At 44.5% G+C, this 17,048-nt stretch overlaps 1 protein-coding gene across 3 annotated transcripts in view; it reads left to right on the top strand.

Moving 5' to 3' along the window:
• The window catches only part of AP-2alpha (adaptor protein complex 2, subunit alpha), a 92,758-nt gene that overhangs the window by 73,178 nt on the left and 2,532 nt on the right, over positions 1-17,048 (top strand). For all 3 annotated transcript variants that reach the window (XM_068355066.1, XM_068355064.1, XM_068355065.1), the window contains exons 19-20: positions 4,142-4,346; positions 14,750-17,048. The exon at positions 14,750-17,048 is cut by the window's right edge and continues 2,532 nt beyond it. In XM_068355066.1, the coding sequence (XP_068211167.1) occupies positions 4,142-4,346; positions 14,750-14,827 (283 nt within the window). In that variant the 3' untranslated portion in view covers positions 14,828-17,048. The remainder of the gene's footprint in view (positions 1-4,141; positions 4,347-14,749) is intronic.

Below are 17,048 nucleotides of genomic sequence, written 5' to 3'. Positions count from 1 at the left end.
CTAGTGGACGTTCCCAGGACTCTTCCTCTAAGAGTGGACCTTCTGCGTCAACCTCACGTAAAGAAGGTACACCCAAACCTCCACGCTCTTCGTCTGACTGCCTTCAGACTATCGAAAGACTCTCAAGAGCTAGAGGCTTTTCGAAGGAGGCAGCCAGAGCGATTGTCAGAGCAAGGAGGACATCCACTCTCAGAGTCTATCAGTCTAAATGGGAAGTCTTCCGAAGCTGGTGCAAGGCGAATGCAGTTTCCTCAACCAGTACCACTGTAACCCAGATTGCTGACTTCCTGTTACATCTAAGGAACGTAAGATCCCTTTCAGCTCCTACGATCGAGGGTTACAGGAGTATGTTGGCAGCGGTCTTCCGCCACAGAGGCTTGGATCTTTCCACCAACAAAGATCTACAGGACCTCCTTAGGTCTTTTGAGACCTCAAAGGAACGTCGGTTGTCCACACCAGGCTGGAACCTAGACGTGGTTTTAAGGTTCCTAATGTCATCAAGATTTGAACCGCTCCAATCAGCCTCTTTTAAGGACCTCACATTAAAAACTCTTTTCCTCGTCTGCTTAGCAACAGCTAAAAGAGTCGGTGAGATCCACGCCTTCAGCAGGAACATAGGTTTTACATCTGAAACGGCTACATGTTCCTTGCAGCTCGGTTTTTTTGGCTAAAAACGAGCTTCCTTCCCGTCCTTGGCCTAAGTCGTTCGAGATCCCAAGCCTGTCCAACTTGGTGGGGAACGAACTAGAGAGAGTACTTTGCCCAGTAAGAGCTCTTAAGTACTATTTAAGACGGTCAAAGCCATTACGAGGACAATCAGAAGCTTTATGGTGTGCTATCAAGAAGCCTTCTCTTCCGATGTCCAAGAACGCAGTTTCTTACTACATCAGGCTTCTGATTAGAGAAGCACATTCTCATCTGAAGGAAGAAGACCTTGCTTTGCTGAAGGTAAGGACACATGAAGTTAGAGCTGTCGCTACTTCAGTGGCCTTCAAACAGAACCGTTCTCTGCAGAGTGTTATGGATGCAACCTATTGGAGAAGCAAGTCAGTGTTCGCATCATTCTATCTCAAAGATGTCCAGTCTCTTTACGAGAACTGCTACACCCTGGGACCATTCGTAGCAGCGAGTGCAGTAGTAGGTGAGGGCTCAGCCACTACATTCCCATAATCCCATAACCTTTTTAATCTTTCTCTTGAATACTTTTTATTGTTGTTTTTGGGTTGTACGGAAGGCTAAGAAGCCTTCCGCATCCTGGTTGATTTGGCGGGTGGTCAAATTCTTTCTTGAGAAGCGCCTAGGTTAGAGGTTGTGATGAGGTCCTTTAGTATGGGTTGCAGCCCTTTATACTTCAGCACCTAGGAGTCGTTCAGCATCCTAAGAGGACCGCTAGGCTCAGTAAGGAAGACGTACTTAAAAAAGGCAGAGTAATAGTTCAAGTCGACTTCCTTACCAGGTACTTATTTATTTTATGTTTGTTATTTTGAATAACTGCTAAAATGAAATTCGGGATACTTAGCTTCTTTGTTAACATGTATGCTGGTCTCCACCCACCACCCTGGGTGTGAATCAGCTACATGATCATCGGGTAAGATTAATATTGAAAAATGTTATTTTCATTAGTAAAATAAATTTTTGAATATACTTACCCGATGATCATGAATTTAAGGACCCGCCCTTCCTCCCCATAGAGAACCAGTGGACCGAGGAGAAAATTGAGTTCTTGTTGACAAGAAGTACTTGAGTACCTACTCACAGATGGCGCTGTTGTGTACACCCCCACCTGTATAGCGATCGCTGGCGTATCCCGACCGTAGATTTCTGTCGGGCAACGGAGTTGACAGCTACATGATCATCGGGTAAGTATATTCAAAAATTTATTTTACTAATGAAAATAACATTTTTCATCATTGTGGCTGGTAAATCTGACATTGCAGTTGCCTTAAGTGTTTTAGTCCCCTTTCCTCCCAGTACTTTGATATGGGATGCTTTTTTTGGTGCAAGGAATATCTGGATAATATTGAAAATAGTTTTTCTATGAAGCAAGTCCCAATACCGTGATAACAAGTTTGGTGAACTCGGACAAGTTCTTTTTCATCTTTTCCCCTTTAACAATGTTGACCACTGCTCACAGGTTTTGATGGACGGTAGTGAAGGGTGGCATGACTTTTCACCCATAAGGATTGAGTACCTGACTTAGACAAGTAAAGTGAATTTTCAAATGTAAAATCTTGCCCTCAGTGCTTAGTCTTGATTTAAAAGGACTAACGACTATTGTAAGACAAAGAAATGAGTACAGGAGAAATTAATTTACAACTGCCATATCGAGTAGAAGAAAACTGATAATATTGTCCTTGATTATCATAGAAAATGGTGGTGTTACTTTATATTGGTATATGGAGTTCTAGAGTAAGAATTTTTCCTCAAATTTGTTGAAGTAAAAATAAATAAAGACATACCCATGTCAGAAATTGGTTGCGTAAGAGACTTGGCTCGCTTGCGTGGATATACAAAAAAATTTTTAGCCATTATTATTATTATTATTATTATTATTATTATTATTATTATTATTATTATTATTATTATTATTACTTGCTGAGCTACAACCCTAGTTGGAAAAGCACAATGCTATAAGCTCAGGGGCTCCAACAGGGGAAATAGCCCAGTGAGGAAAGGAAACGGAAAAATAGAATATTTTAAGAATAGTAACATTAAAATAAATATCTCCTATATAAACTAAAAAAAATTTAACAAAACAAGAGGAAGAGTAATAAGATAGAATAGTTGAACGAATATACCCTCAAGCAAGAGAACTTTAACCCAAGACAGTGGAAGACCATGGTACAGAGGACGTGGCACTACCCAAGACTAGAGAATAATGGTTTGATTTTGGATTGTCCTTCTCCTTGGCGAGCTGCTTAACATGCTTAAGAGTCTCTTCTACCCTTACCAAGAGGAAAGTGGCCACTGAACAATTACAGTGCAATAGTTAACCCCTTGGGTGAAGGAGAATTATTAGGTAATCTTTGTGTTGTCAGATGTATGAGGACAGAGGAGAATTTGTAAATGATAGGCCAGACTATTAGGTGTGTGTGTGTGTAAGCAAAGGGAAAATGAACCGTAACCAGAGAGAAGAATCCAATGTAGTACTGTCTTGCCAGTCAAAAGACCCCATAACTATCTAACTGTAGTATCTCGACGTGTATTTGTTATAAAAGCTATTTGAAACATGAATTATTCTAACCAAAAATGCAATAATCTGAACTTCCAAAATTCCTTAAATTATGAGGGTACAATATTCTTCCACTATTGCCAACCCCACAAGACATACTTTCTGCTTGTAGACAATGCAGTAAAATATAAACTGAATCATATTTTATGCAAATGCCCAATTTTCGGTTGACAGTCGATGAAAAATATTGGATAGCTCTCCCAAAAAAATTGTCATTGCTTTTAAAATTTGCAGTCCATCTAATTACGAAACTTTTTGTTCGTTAGGTAGAATTTAATCAGTATTAATCCTTTCGTAAGAAAATCTTTTCAGACAAGTTGTGAAAGTCTTAAGATTTTTGGCTGTGTGATCTATAGTGGACTTGATTTTTCACAACTAAATATGGATGCAAATTATTCAAAACTAGTAATTTCATATCAATGAGTAAAACTAAAATTTTGGTAGAGAACCATTTTATTAGGTAAAGAATTAAGAGTTACATGAATGAGCTTGGGATAGTTAAATTAGATAATGCATTGTTTGGCTAATATTTTATGGAAAATAAATGTAATAATTTAGTTGACAAATGGTTTGGCCTTGAAATTAATTTCAGGTAAATGTAATACATATAATAAGCAAAAATTACTCCTCATATTGCATCATATGTAAGGCAAATAAGTTTATAGCAACTGCAGTTCTTGATATTTCTTTGTGTTTGCTATGATTAGGAATACAATTCTCCAACTAGAATCGTGACTAAAGTGGGATGGGTGTGCTTTAGTTCTAGATCTCTTCCATTGATTTGATTTAAGAATTATGTTTAATTTAATTTACGTGGCAATAGTGTATCATTGTTTCTCCCTCTGTAATTCATGAAGTATGTCTTTCTTTTCCTTTATCTTAATGAAAATTTTCTCTCTGCTTGTTCAGGCCTCAGCAAGAATCCCAGAGGATCTTCAAAGCTACCAGCCCAATGGAGAATGCAGCTATCAAGACAAAATTATTAGGGTTTGGTATGCAACTTCTCGAGAACATTGATCCAAATCCTGAAAATTATGTTTGTGCAGCGATCATTCACACTAGGACACAGCAGATTGGTTGTCTTCTACGTTTGGAACCGAACCGGCAAGCAGAGGTAAAATTTGTTAGCTGTTATAATTTTTGGCCGAAGTGAGCTAGCCTAAACATGAAACTTGTATTCATGAGAAAGCTTGTGTAGACTTTACCGTTGTATCATATGCAGTACAGGTACACCATCGATAGTCCAGTACTTTTGGTTCCACAGCCTTGCTAGATTAGTGATTTGCGTGAACTATGGAACGTCATTCTGTAACCCACCTCGGACTTGCTAATAATACATGTCCTTATACATACACTTAATATATTAACAGTATTGGGCTGTTATCAACTTGATTGCTCCTACGCGGCATACAAACCCCTGTACTTTGAATAGGGATATTGATTCAGCACAAGCTGGAGTTTGTTATTAAAGCTGGTTAACAAGCAGTTATCCAGCTGGTGAGGGTGCGGGGTGAGAAACCCCACCCCTTTCCCAGCCAAAGAGCCTTCCTTTTTGTTTTGGTCCCTGATGTGTGTGGATGTACAGACGGCTTCATGTCAAACTTATTCGTTTAATATCTATTTCAAGAAATGTTTGTTGTTAACGATAGAATGGAAGCAAGAAGTAAGTGTTTGGCGGGAATTGGTGGACACTACAACCAGTATGTTGTGTCTCTTTCTCATTTTGGCTCATGTGAATTTACACTACACAAGTTTTGGCTCTTGTAGTTTTAAGTATCAAATAAAAATTGCTTTTATGTTCAAACAAATAACTACAGTGTTTCTTTAAACGAAACTATCTTACAAGACTTGTTTAGAGTATTATTCACCTGTCTGGTCTTCAGCTTCTAATTCTCATCTTAATTTGTTGGACAAGAACTTATGGTCGAATAAGTTTCTTATTCCTGATCTAGATATTAAATCTCTGTTACCATTGCTCAATTAGTTTGATATGTATGTTGGATAAGATTTTTCATAAATCTGACTATCCTTTATGTTCAGATCATCCCAGACAGTACCATCCTATTTGTAATAATCAATATGCAGTTATTCTTACAGTTGGGCCTTCTCCATCATGAGGCCAAGTACAACACAGTATTATAGAATTTTTATTCCAGCTGTCACGAAGTTGTGGAATGATCATCTTAATCAGGTAGTTGAATTTGTAGAGCTTCAAAAGTTCAAACTTGAGGTAGTTGAATTGGTAGAGCTTCAAAAGTTAAAACTTGCTGCAAATGTTTTCATGTTAAACAGGCTGACAAAAGTCTCCTTTTATAGCTTATATATGAAAGATCTGTTTTAATGTTGTTGATGTTCTTAAAATGTTTTATTTTAATTGTTCATTACCTCTCGTATAGTTAATTTAATTCCTTATTTTCTTTCCTCACTGGGCTGTTTTTCCTTGTGGGAACCCCTACTTTTGCAACTAGTGTTGTATCTTAGCTAGTAATGATAATAATAATAGTAAAAATAAGAATAGTGGAAGAAGAGGTGCTGGTGGCTGAAAGACAAAAACCTCACCAGGTGAGTGAGTTCCACTTAGCTCCCCACATCAGTGATGCTTTTGTTCTCCAACTCGTTCAAGGATAGGTGGGGCGCGCACCAGAGAAATCAAGTCGCCTCATTTTTGGGGTCTGCAGAATTAAAGCACCTCCATATCAACCTGTTGAAAAAGTGAGTGGCATTCTCAGCATTGCAAGCTTTCTTAGAGTTTTTAAGCCACTGTATTGTTTATAAGCAACAGCAATTAAGTTATAGCTTGCTCAGCAAGTGAGGAGGGACGTTCTCGTACATACTTTTGTGGCGGAGTTTACAAAGCAGGTTCACATCTGGGTAATGAACTAGGGTGTTGAATTGTCTGCGAGGTTCATTCCAGTTAAAGAGCAATGTTCTAGTAGACATGTTCAGTCAGCAGGGTCACTTTGCATATTCTAAGTGGTCCCTACATCCTTTCATGGCTTCTTGCTCTCTGGGGATTACCAGCGATCAACCTGTTTGCCACACGGCTCATCAGGAAACTCTGTATTCTGCTTCTCCATTTTAGACCCCTGGATGGTGTTTGAGGACACTTTTCAACACCTTTGTTACAACATACTGTAGAAGCATACGGCATTATGCTCTGCTGCCTGATTCGCCACTAAATTAATAGGTTGTTGACGACATCAGGTCTTAGGATGACCCTTGTGGCCTCCAAGTGGCTGTACTCTAGATTTACCCAGATTTGCTGATGCTTATTGTTGAGGTACCATATTCTGCAATTGGTGTGTGCCATAAAAAAGGATATTTCTCTGATTGGAGCCTTTCTGGAAGTAATAGCTAATTTGTTCCAACACGGAGTACTTACCTCGAACTACTTTCTTGGGAGCATCTGGGATTCTCCTCCCAACAGACCAGAATTTTGTGTAGTTTCCCCTATCTCTGTTTTCTATAGTGGGTCCCTCTGTGGCGGATGGATACTCACCCTGAGGCGACCCGGGTCAGCGAGAGCGCGTGGCCAGGTCTCGGTCTCCAGTAAGTTTCTGGTCGCGGCGTGATTAAAATCCCGTGCGACCCTTTGTGTCCCCACGTGGTTCCCGCGTGTTTACCGATTACCTTATATCCTATCATCTACCTCTTTCCCCAGTGTTCTTGTGTTGCTTGGTGCTTTGGTGTACTATTATGGATCACCAACGTCGTTGCCCCGGGCCTAATGCCGGTAAATCTTGTGGTGCGTTCCTCTCTAAGCCGGAAGTGGATCCGCATATGCTGTGTTCATCGTGTAGGGGTAGTGTGTATTCCCCGTCCGCCACGTATCCAGAGTGCGAGTCCTGGCCCGAGATCCAGTGGGCTCTCTACGGTACCAAAAAGAAGGCAGCGCCCAAGAGATCTCCCAAGAAGGCGAGCACCGCCTCGTCCTTGGCTTCGCCCACGGCTCCGTCTGAGAAAGGTTCCTCGCCACCTTCCCCTACCCAGAGTAGGGGACGAGGTAAGTCTGTTGCGGGGAAGCGGCCCATTGCCGATCCCCATGAGTCTGATGTTCCTGATGTGGGAGATGTTGTGTCTGTGCAGGCATGGAGGGGTGGGAGCGTGCTCGGGGGACGAGGTTCTGGTGCCTATAGGGCTCGTCTTTACCGAAGACCCGGTGTGGGGAAAGACTGCTCCGGCTCCTTCCCCCGCATCGTGGCTGTGTATTTCAGGTGCTTCGGTGACCAGGGGAGAAGCGGACAAAGAGAGTCCCCCGACAGGCTCGTCGAACCCAGACTCCATCGCATGGACGGCCCCTAGGACGCCCTTCAGGTCCCCGATGCGGCTAGAAGAAGAGTTCGGTAGCTGATTTGGCCCCCAAAAGACACTGCGGTCTCACCCGGCGCCGTCGTCGACGTTCCCGCCCGTCTTTATGCAGCCGATCTCGCCGGTGAAACGACACACGGACCCTCCATTAGCATCAGACGTCTCGAAGGACACGGCGAGCTCGTCTTCCTTCCCGTCATTGGCCTCATCTTCATCGGACTCGTCCTCCTCGGAAGATTTCGGTCCCCGGGACTCTAGGAAGAAGTGGATGAGGTCCCGAAGGAGGAGGTCTCGATTGCGGTCAGCCCCTTCCAGGAAGCGTGCCAGGACCTCCAGGAAGAAACATAGGAAGAGCCGTTCGTCCAGAGACAAGTGGGTCCGTGTAACCATCCCACGCAGCGAGCTCATCAAGGCAGCCTCCGCTCCAGGCCCTTCTGAGCGGCTCCCTAGAGCCGCTTCATCGCCCTCGCGACACGGGTCCTCCAGTCGGTCCGGCCGTCGCCCGAAGTCGGCGACACAAGTCTTTTGCCAAGCCTAAGCCCGCAAAGGCACAGGCTCCATCCGCCCAGCAGAAAGAACCGCTCCTTCGGCCCAGGGGCATGGCCCCGGGCCTCGGTTCCATCAGCTCTACCCAAGCGCCAGGAGCAACCGGAAAACCTGGGTAGGCCCCCGCCACCACGGAGCTCCGCGGGAGGGGGTAGACCCATGACAGCTACTCCCGTCCCAGCGGATCCACCCGTACTGCAAGTCCTTGCGCCATTGGTACGGCGAGAGAGAGGAGATCTAGCCTCCCACGTGGCTCCATCCGTGACTCACGAGGTGGCCGACGTGGAGGATCAAGTGGCTGAAGGCCTTATAGAAGGGGGAGAGTGCTCAGCGGATGACGTCTCCTCCCACAGAAAAGTTCTCGCGCTCATCAGGCGGCACCACAGGCTTGACGACCCGAAACCCTCGACGGAGCAGGCCTGGCTCTCCGGTCTGGGCAGGTTAGTGGACAACCCGGTCCAGCAGAAGCCGTCCCTAACCCTTCCTTTAGCACCGAACATGAAATTAGGCATGGACCACATAAACAGGTACATCGCGAGCCAACCGGACGCCCCCAGGAGCCAAGGGTCCTCCAAGCTGCTTCCGGGCCTAAGAACACAGAAACGGTTCTACGTCCCGGACGGTCGGCGCGGAGGTCCCCGTGCGGTCGAGGCGGCGATAGCCACGCTGAACCAAGGAAGTGCGGAAGACAGGGCCTCCTTTGCCTCAGTGTGTTTCTCCCCCGCGTAGGCCGCAATGATGAAGGACATAGCCCAGGACTTAGTCAACGTCATGTCTTGGCTGGACTGGTGGGCCTGTACCCTAGTGGGTTTCCAGTTCTCTCATGATATCTCCATGCCGGAGGATCAGACTTTACTGCAAGAACTGATCCGCTCAGGGGGAAAGACGATGAAGTTCCTCACGTTCCAATCCCTCTCGCAGACGGCTAACTGGGTCCTACGGAAGAGGGAAACCGTCTTTAATAAGCTACTCCGTAGGTTACCCGAGCGGGAGGCAAGGTGCCTGAGGAGCTCCCCGGTGTGGGGCGACTCAGTCTTCCCCCTGAAGGCAGTCGAGGAAGTGATGGAGAGAGTCAGGAGGCTCAAGGAGGCAGGGGCGTCCAGGCCCCCAACTGTAAGGCGTCCGGCGCATAGAAGAGCCGCTCCAGACGGCCCCCACTCCTCGTCAGTCCAACCCAGAAGAGATTCCCCGTCGGTTTCCTGGCATCAAGCCTCGCAGCCCTCCCGTAGGGGAAGCACGACCCCGCAGGCCTCTTTTAGGACTACCTACCCTAACTCAAGGAGAGGACGTTCGAGCTGCGCCTCCAGGAGAAGGTAGGGAGAGAGGCCCCCTACTCCTGCCAAAGCCTCAGGTTGGGGGATGCCTCAAACACTCTAGGCAAGCTTGGCGGGACAACGGGGCAGATTCATAGACTGTAGCAGTCCTGAGGGACGGGTACAGGCTGACCTTCCTGGCGGACCCGTCCCCTCTAATTCCAGACCGACAGGCGGAGTGGTTGGCTCCCAAGGACCCCTTAAAGAAGGCTGCTTTACAGGAGGAAGTGTCGGCTATGATCGCCAAAGGGGCGTTGGAACTAGTCAAGAACCCCACCCCGGGGTTCTACAGCAGGCTCTTCCTGGGGGAGAAGGCAACAGGGTGTTGGAGGTCGGTCATAGATCTGTCGGCCCTCAACAAGTTCGTATGCAAGACTGACTTCAAGATGGACACCCCGAAGTCGGTAATGGCAGCCTTGAGGGAGGTGGACTTCATGATGTCCCTATACCCCAAGGACGCCTATTTTCAGATCCCTGTCCACCCCTCCAGCAGGAAGTTCCTAAGGGTGAAATGGGGTGCCTAGGCCTTGCAGTTCAAGACCCTATTCTTCGGGCTGTCGACAGCGCCTCAGGTCTTCATGAGGGTCTTCACAACAGTTTCAGTCTGGGCTCACGAACAGGGCATCCACCTGATCCGTTACCTGGATGACTGGTTGTTGCTTTCAGCCTCAGAGGAAGTACTGAAGGAGCAAGGCGCGAAACTTTTACGGTTCTGCAAGGACTTGGGTATCATCATCAACCTAGAAAAGTCACAACTGATACCCTCCACGAGGATGACCTACCTGAGGATGGTTCTAGACACCAAGTTGGTGAGGGCCTTCCCCTCCTCAGAGAGGTTAGAAAATCTAGACTGGATAATTCTCCCCTTTCTAGCAAACCTTCCAAGGAGAGCCAAAGACTGGCTGAGGTTAGTGGGCCACCTGGTGTCGTTGGAAAAGTTAGTCCCCCGGGGGAGACTCAAACTAAGAGCGGTTCAGTGGAACCTAAAAGAATTCTGGACCCGGGTGAGTTCCCGCACAAGATGGTCACGGTGTCCTCGGAGACGGAGGAAACCCTGAAGTGGTGGCACGACAGGACGAACACACTCAAGGGAATGCCCTTCGCAATCGATCCCCCGGATATGCTGCTATTCACGGACGCATCAAAGGAGGGATTTGGAGCCCATCTTCTTGACGAATCAGCGAAGGGGAAGTGGTCCCTCGAAGAAAAGAACCTTCACATAAACGTCCTGGAACTGAGGGCGGTTCAGAGGGCGTGCGTAGAATTCTTCCACCTTCTCCGAGGAAACACGGTGGCTCTGATGTGCGACAACGCCACGGTGGTAGCCTATGTGAAAAAGCAAGGAGGTCCAAAGTCGAAAGAGTTGTGCAGTCTCACGACAAAGATCCTGGAGTGGGCCGTAAAGGAGCAAATCGAAATCACAGCCAGGTTCATTCCAGGGAAGAGGAACGTCCTAGCCGACGGCCCCAGCGTGGTGGGCCAAGTGGTAGGGTTGGAGTGGTCCCTACACCCAGAAGTGGCTCAGACGGTCATCCTGAAGTGGGGGTCGCCGATAATGGACCTCTTCGCCACAAGACTCAATGCACAGCTCCCCGTGTTCTGTTCTCCAGTGCCAGACCCAACAGCAGCATTCGAGGACGCTTTTCAACACACTTGGGACAACCTCGACGTGTATGCCTTCCCTCCCTTCGGGACGCTCAGTCAGGTCCTCAACAGAGTGAGACGAGCAAAGAACCTGTGGATGACTTTGGTAGCGCCCTGGTAGCCGGAGAGAGAGAGTGGTTCGCGGACCTTAAGGAACTGGCGCTCCTTCCACCTCGGCCCCTTCCGGACAGAGGAGACCACCTCCGTCAGCCCCACTTCCAAAGGTTTCACGAAAACCCTCGGTTCCTCCGCCTACACACGTGGAGGTTATCGAGCGGCTCCTGAGGAAGGAAGGATACTCATCGAAGACCGCAACAAGGATGTCGGGTTACCTGAGATGGTCCTCAGTCGCGGTTTATCAAGCTAAATGGGCCACTTTCACAAAATGGTGCTCCTCACAGAACCTTAAGCCGTTGGAGGCCTCCATTCATAGGATAGCAGATTTCCTTGTCTATCTGAGAGACGACGTAGGCATGTCTATCCCGGCCATCAAAGGTGTCCAAGCTGCCTTGGGCCAGGTCTTTCTCCTCAAGGGTCTAGATCTAGGAGCTCCCCGGCAGATCTCGATGCTCATCAAGAGCTTCGAACAATCGTGTTCTCCCCGTGCCTCTAGAGTGCCGCAGTGGAACGTGGCCAGAGTTCTTAAGCTTTGTCTGAGCCACCCTTCGAGCCCCTCGGGGACATTCTGGACAAAGAGCTCACCCTCAAGACTGTCTTCCTTCTCGCCCTGGCCTCGGCTAAACGAGTGAGCGAACTCCATGGGCTGTCGTACGAGGTTTCGCACTCGAAAGGTGGGAAGGATTTGAGTTTCAGGTTCCTGCCCGATTTCGTGGCCAAGACGCAGAACCCAGCCTCCTGGGACCCTAGGTTTGAGGGATTTTCAGTGCCAGCGATTCTGCGACCAGATAATCCGAAGGATTTGTTGCTATGCCTGGTCAGGGCAGTTAGAAAGTACCTGGAAACTACAGCCAGACTTCACCCTGGGATTAAGAGTCTGTACGTCTCCTCGGGCGTGGTGAAGAAAGCAGTGTCCAGGAACACTTATCTCCTGGTCACGGCAGGTGATTAAGAGAGCCTATGACGGTGCCGGGTAAGCCGAGGCCCCATGATATTAGGGGCCTGAGCACTTCCTTAGCCTTCGAGAAGAACATAGTTGTGGGCCAGATCTTGAAGGCGGGCATATGGTCTAGGCAGTCCACCTTTATGGCCCACTACCTGAAGGACTGTACTAGGAAGCCTCTGGACTACTTCTCCATTGGTCCAGTCATTTCTGCGCTCCAAAAGGTTTAAGGTTGAAGGCCCGGGGAAGCCCGTGGAAAATAATTCCAAGTGACACAAGTTCCTTCCTTACTTTTTCCCCCCTTGTCCCCGCTTCCCCTCCATTCCCTTTTTCCTTTACTCTTCCCATGTGAGAAACGTTCAGTGGAGATGCCCGTGTCCGGAGATCCTTACAGAGGCGAGTTACTTAGACACTAAATAGTTTTTTGCGTAGGTCTCCCCAAGTCTCATATCCCGTTAGTGGTCAGAAGAACCTAGCCTCCTATCTAGGTTCAATCTTTATTATCCATCAGGTCTCTCGGTCCGTAAGATTACCCCCGCCTCCTAAAGTATAAGTCTCCTAAGAAAGTAGTTCGAGGTAAGTACTCCGTGTTGGAACAAATCACAAATTTTAAGTACATGTAATTTGTATTTTTCCTAACAGTACTTACCTTGAACTACTTTTGGGTTATTGCCCACCCATCCTTCCCCGAGTGTCTTACAGGACTTTGATACCATATTTATCAAAAACTTACTGGTGACCGAGACCTGGCCACGCACTCTCGCTGACCCGGGTCGCCTCAGGGTGAGTATCCATTTGCCTCAGAGGGACCCACTATAGAAAACGGAGATAGGGGAAACTACACAAAATTCTGGTCGTTTGGGAGGAGAATCCCAGATACTCCTAAGAAAGTAGTTCGAGGTAAGTACTGTTAGGAAAAATACAAATTACTTAAAATTTGTGATTTTCTTGCCTTTGCCAAAAGAAGCTCCTCTGTGAAAGTGTGGTGAAAGGCTGTCGCTCAGCCTTGAGCCAGGTCATAATATCTAAGAGGTATCTCCTCATGGGAACTGTTTATGCTCACGGGGAGTTTCGAGCAGGATTGCCTACTCTTATGCCTTAGTACCCAGAGTGGAATGTGACTAGGGTTCTAAAGTCTCTTAGGCATGCCTCATAGAAGCCTTTGAGATGAGTTTCATACAAAGATCTGACTGTAGGGTCTTTTGGCTACACTAAGGCAAAGAGAGCTTTTGAAATTTGATGTCACTAGTCATTCCAAAGGAAAGTAGGTGGTTTACTTAGCTTGTTCCTGAGTTTATGGCAAAGATGCAGGTGCCAGTAACACCAGGTTCGAGTCTCTCTCCATATCTTCTCGGGTGGTGTCCACATGGTATCAGAATGTCTGACTTCTATATTATGTGGCAGCAGCTCAACGGTGCTAAAAAAGGAATCAGCGCTTTGGGCTAGAGCTCCAAAACTTCTATTTAGTAACAGCAGGATGAAGTGAAAGATATTCAAGAACTGTTATTTCTATCTTTGTGAAACCACTATTTGCTTCTCTCTACACCAGGGAAGGAGTTGGAGATCCAACTAGGGCAAGGGCTAACGAAGTTAGTGATATTGAATCCTCCTTAGGAAGAACCTCTCATTGGTTTAGGTATTTAGACAGGAGTCTGTTAATGCAAATTTCGTTAACCCTCGCTACCTGCTGGAGTACACCCAAGAGTCAGAGTACCATTATACTTCGTCCTGCGATGGCTGTTCAACAGGTTATGTAGCTTAGCTTTCTCACGAGACAAGTTGCAATTTGCCCAAGAAAGTGGTTTCAATACAACCCTATATTGAAAGGTAGAATGACTGGCCTTCTACCCTTCTTTCTTCCCCCTCTTTTGCGGGTGAATCATTTGTGGTGCTGAGCTGCACTAGCTGTCAGATGCAGGTGAGCTTCTTAACAGAGCAGTCTTTCATTTCAGACAAGATCTGTCATAAAGAACAGTAGCTCTTTCATCCTCTCATACAAGGAGGATGCATAGAATATATGCAAACCAATTTCGTAAGTATATTTTCGGACAACATCGTATATAAGGATTTAGGTTTTCCAATGATAGATTACCATTTACTCTTGGTATGGGGAAAACCTAATGCCTGTGGCATCTCCTTGTTCAGACTGTTAAGTTGTCATTATCTTTGCTTCTTTACAATATCTTTGCTTCTTTACCGGACCAAGTGCTCTGACACTTCCCAAGACTTGAGGTATGAAACCAGTCAGGTTTTGGTTCTTAAGGCCTCCTTCCCTCTAAGAATAAGTCTCCTGTCAAAGGATGATGGTTTGTATGTGTTAAAAGTGATTGTCTAGCTGGCAGACTGTTGTAGTTGTAACTATCGTATTAAATTTGAATTGCCATTCCAGCTTCACCGAAGTCATAGTCCTATTAGACTATTCAGGTTGATATATGTAGGAAAAATACAAAATATTTTTAAAATTTGTGATGTTTCCTTAGTAATTTATAGAAATTCCTGAAATTCCAAATGAGAAATTCTTGGTCCAAAATTTTAAAAATGAGTTTAGTTTAATTTTGTTGAAAAAAAAACTTTGTTTAACATATGGTTTCAATTTTGTTTATATTCTATTACTATGCTGAATTACAATGTCTACAATTTTTCCAGATGTACCGATTAACTATTCGTGCCAGCAAAGAAACTACCAGTTCCATATTGGCTGAACTATTAGCAGAACAGTTTTAGAGAGAGACAGCAAGGGTTGATTTTGTCGTCCATGGCAGGCTGCATTTTTAGCCAGAATTGTAAATGAAGGTTTAGTAGAAGTATGCTGGAAGAAGGACCGGTGTCAGAGAAAAGCCACTACTGTATTGTCCTAGTGATGATGATGATCCTATGATTTCCTCCCTTTAGAAGGTGACATAATATGCCTTAGATATAAATAATTCTTGTGGAATCAATTCTGTTTATTTTGAAGTTATTTTCTTTTATAGATATTTTTTATAAATTTATTTAAGAAGAAATATGGTCCTACTGTTAACATCCATTTTGTTGGATGGCTGGTAGCAGAAGAGCCAAGAGCAGCTCTTTTATTTTGCGAAAGAGTTTAAAGGTTCATAGAATAATAAACTATTACAGAGTATATGTATATAAAATGACTTGAATTGTAAAGTAACAGTTGGAGACACACAGTTAGGACATTCATGGACTCTTGTATAAGGTTATTTTATTTGTTACCCTGGTATGACACTGTAAATTGTTAGTCTGTAATATATTAGATTGAAATATTGTCAGAGATTGTCATTGATAGTATATCGGTAGTCGTTATCTTTTGTTACAGAACGTTACCTGTTTCCACAAAAGATATGCTAAGATTGGGTTGGGATGGTTCTTAAAGATCAACTTGATCATTGTGCATCCTACAAATTATGCAAGTTTAGTCATTAAAAATGTAGGGATGATTCATGGTATGTTTATATGACTGATAGATAGCTATTCACAGTGGGAATGGCATTTCATTTTGAGAGGTTATAAGCTAAGTTTCTTTGTATTAGGACAACCCATATACATTACTTGTATCACATGAATGCTGTCTTCCACAGAAGTAGGATGGATTGTGCAAATTTCATCAAGTTGTTCTTTTCCTCCTCTTTTGTACAAACATGCTCCCTGCTTTACTTGTGTAATATAGGAAGAACAGTCTCAAATTTACCGTGGGTCTTGTCCTTTTTTGTTCCTATTATTGCTTCACTCTTATTTTTGGAGACAGATTTATTCTACTTATGTAACAAATGAAAAATTAGTTCTCTTTATTTTTAAGAATATCTAATTTTTCCAACAAAGAAATTCATCTGGGTCAGTCCTTAAGGTACACTTATACAGGCACACCTTAAATCATCCCTCTCCCTCTAAAGTGGATTAAACTTGGTTAGGGTGCAGCAAAGTTCCCAATCATTTGGTTATTTGACCAGATTTTAAAGTATGAAATAACAGTGGAAAGATGTCATCTGGTCTTTGTCAACATTCCTTCCACTCTGTCTTTTGGCCATATCACAGTAACAAGATAGCTTCCTTATGCACATAGGTTATTAGTGGTGGTAGTAATGTAGATAAAATTGTGTAAAGATATTACCAACACTGATGGCTTGAGGAAGCAAGCAGATTCAGGTAAAGTGTGTGACAAATGACGTGTACTTTTGAAAGTCTGCTGTAGCATCCCATTGATCAGTGTATTGTAAAGATAAACTTGTGCATTGGTAGATCATTTTCATTCCTCATGTGAAAATTCATTGTGTATTATAGAAGTGTGTGGAAGATTGCGAGATCATAATATCATTTTGTTATTATTGTTGTCATTATTACTGTAATAATTTTTGTCTGGATTACATCTTTCATTCATATGAAGTCGTCACTGAGACTTCAGTAAATCTTTTATTTCAGATCTTGTTACTTTTTCATCCTTACCATATCATGCATGAACCTTGTCATAACTAAGAACCAGTCTCTCCCTCATTTTTTCTTGTTAATCTCATTATATTTTAATATATATATATATTCTCTTGAGTTGAACTGAATGGGTAGTGGTCACGTTTACAGCTGTGTTCAGACAATTTTCCACTTCGAAAGTGCTAGACAACAAAGACATGTTATTTCTGAATCTTTGATTTGCGGAGTTCAAGCTCAATACTTTCTTCGCCAAAATCATTATCCGTGTAAGTATTCCTTGTATTCAAAATATTTTGTTTTCTCAAGTCTTTTCTGTATTGAAAATTAAATTGCACACACAACCATGAAATAGTTTATTGCCTCAGATGCATGGTGTAAATCTGTAGGTTATTAATCCTATAGCGTAAAATATACCAATAATTCTAAGTTCAGATAGGGAAAGGTGATACCTTTCGTGTTTATGGAAATGTTAAAACTAAGCTTTCAGATTCTATACCGTATTAGTTTCTTGGAAATTTTT

This window comes from Palaemon carinicauda, chromosome 31 (genome assembly GCF_036898095.1).
Source record: "Palaemon carinicauda isolate YSFRI2023 chromosome 31, ASM3689809v2, whole genome shotgun sequence".
NCBI lineage: Eukaryota > Metazoa > Arthropoda > Malacostraca > Decapoda > Palaemonidae > Palaemon > Palaemon carinicauda.
This window is presented reverse-complemented; position numbering and strand designations above follow the sequence as displayed.